The sequence below is a fragment of the Sinocyclocheilus grahami genome, unplaced genomic scaffold (genome assembly GCF_001515645.1).
Source record: "Sinocyclocheilus grahami isolate Dianchi unplaced genomic scaffold, SAMN03320097.WGS_v1.1 scaffold21.1, whole genome shotgun sequence".
Lineage (NCBI taxonomy): Eukaryota > Metazoa > Chordata > Actinopteri > Cypriniformes > Cyprinidae > Sinocyclocheilus > Sinocyclocheilus grahami.
The window spans coordinates 5353226-5354999 of record NW_015505200.1 but is presented as its reverse complement, the minus strand read 5'-3'; the positions used below and the strand labels follow the sequence as shown (position 1 = coordinate 5354999).

Below are 1774 nucleotides of genomic sequence, written 5' to 3'. Positions count from 1 at the left end.
TATTGCCTTGATTTAAAAACTTTTTAATATTTGTACTTTAACTTATATAGAGTATTTGAAGATAGATTAAATATTCTGCTAAAAAAAATTTTTATGAATAAATTAACTTCTGCCTCCCGGGTCATCGATTTATGACTTTGAGCCAGAACAGACTACGGAGAGTCTTCTGTCCAATTGTAAGTATTTTAATATGCTTATAATTTAGGTCAGATTCAACTTATTTATAATGATTATTAATAGGCCTGCATGGAGTTAATCATCTATGAATGCATTTATTATGCTGAAAATTTACTTTTAGTGCACTCAATTCTACATCTGACTTGTCCTGATTGATTAGTGAAATAAGCAAAACCCTCACAACATCAGTCTAAAGTATAAATGTTTACAAACTTGTGCAACCTTAAGAAAAGGTATCAAAGCTTTTGTAACAGCGTTTGCAAATCAAAGCTGAATTGTGGAATAATTACAGGAGTAATTTGAGTACCTGAAAAATAACTGACGATGGTGGTGTTACAAATGGTACTGCTGCTCTGTGCTGGGAGTTCACTTGCAACAGATTCATGTTCACCAAATGTGAACATATATGCTGAGCTTGAGAAACTGAAAAACATGGATGAAAGGATACAAAAATTAGAAGAAACACTGGCCAAAGTATTGAGTGAGAATGAAGGTAAGGTGGAAAAGTGGTTGCATTTTTTTCAACGTCATTATGGAAAAACTCCAATTTATGAACTATTTTAAAGAAATTGCAACTTACACATCTGTTTAAGTTCATTGTTTAGCAACACTGTGACATTATCATCTTTGTGTATTTGAACAGCTTTGAAAACCATAGTACAAGATTCACAAAATAAGCTTAAATCTGTCCAAAAGGAGAATGAAGGCAAGTAAAAGGCACACTTTGTTGACATTTACATTTTTTTGAATTACATATTTTATTTTGTAATACATTTCATACCAGTCTATTCGTTTATTCATAGCCAAAAAGGTTGCCTTTTCTGCTGGACTTCTGGAATCTGGAACAGGACACACTGGGCCCATTAATACTCCGAAAACTCTGGTCTACAAAAAAGTCTTCAGTAATATTGGAGGTGCCTATGACCCAAATACTGGTAAGTCCTGTAAAGAGAATATCATGACAAATGCAGAATCCTCTTCATATATGATATTTTCTGTGGCTACGTTGTACATGTGCATTGCAGGTGTTTTCACAGCACCAGTGAAAGGAGCCTATTACTTAAGATTTTACGGTCATAGTCATGGTGGACCAAATATGGCAGTCAGTCTCTTGAAGAATGGTAAAACCCAGTGCTCAGTGTTTGCTTGGAAGCCTACCTCCAATGGTAATGCCAGCAATGGTGTTGTTCTCACACTGGAGACCGGTGATCAAATTTCTACACAACTTTGGCAGAACACCTGGGTTTTTGATGATCCAGCAAGTTACACCAGTTTCGGTGGTTTTCTGATTTTCCCCCTGTGAATGTCTAAATCTTATTTAACCCATATCTAGTGCAGAATGCAATATGAAACAATTATTTTATGGAACTTAATTGATCCTGTGTGAAAGATCTAAAAATCCTCAAATGCAAACTATGTGTTTTGCTTCAAGAGAGTAACCATACATTTGTGTTGTGTTTTACTTTCTTTCTTTTAATAATCATTTAGCATTTAATCATTTTATTATTCAGTTTAATCATATAATCATTTATAATCATTGATTGAAATATTATATTAGTTTTCTTATATTATTTTCTCCATTGTTGTTTAGTCTTAT

The 1774-nt window shown here is 33.4% G+C and overlaps 1 protein-coding gene across 1 annotated transcript; it reads left to right on the top strand.

The window, feature by feature from the left end:
- The first annotated feature begins 405 nt into the window (after positions 1–405).
- Positions 406–1577, top strand: LOC107557884 (complement C1q-like protein 2). Its single transcript, XM_016241463.1, has 4 exons — positions 406–670; positions 821–883; positions 981–1112; positions 1203–1577. The coding sequence occupies exons 1-4, from the start codon at positions 502–504 to the stop codon at positions 1478–1480; spliced, it is 642 nt and encodes a 213-aa protein (XP_016096949.1). The 5' UTR covers positions 406–501; the 3' UTR covers positions 1481–1577.
- The last annotated feature ends 197 nt before the right edge of the window (positions 1578–1774 follow it).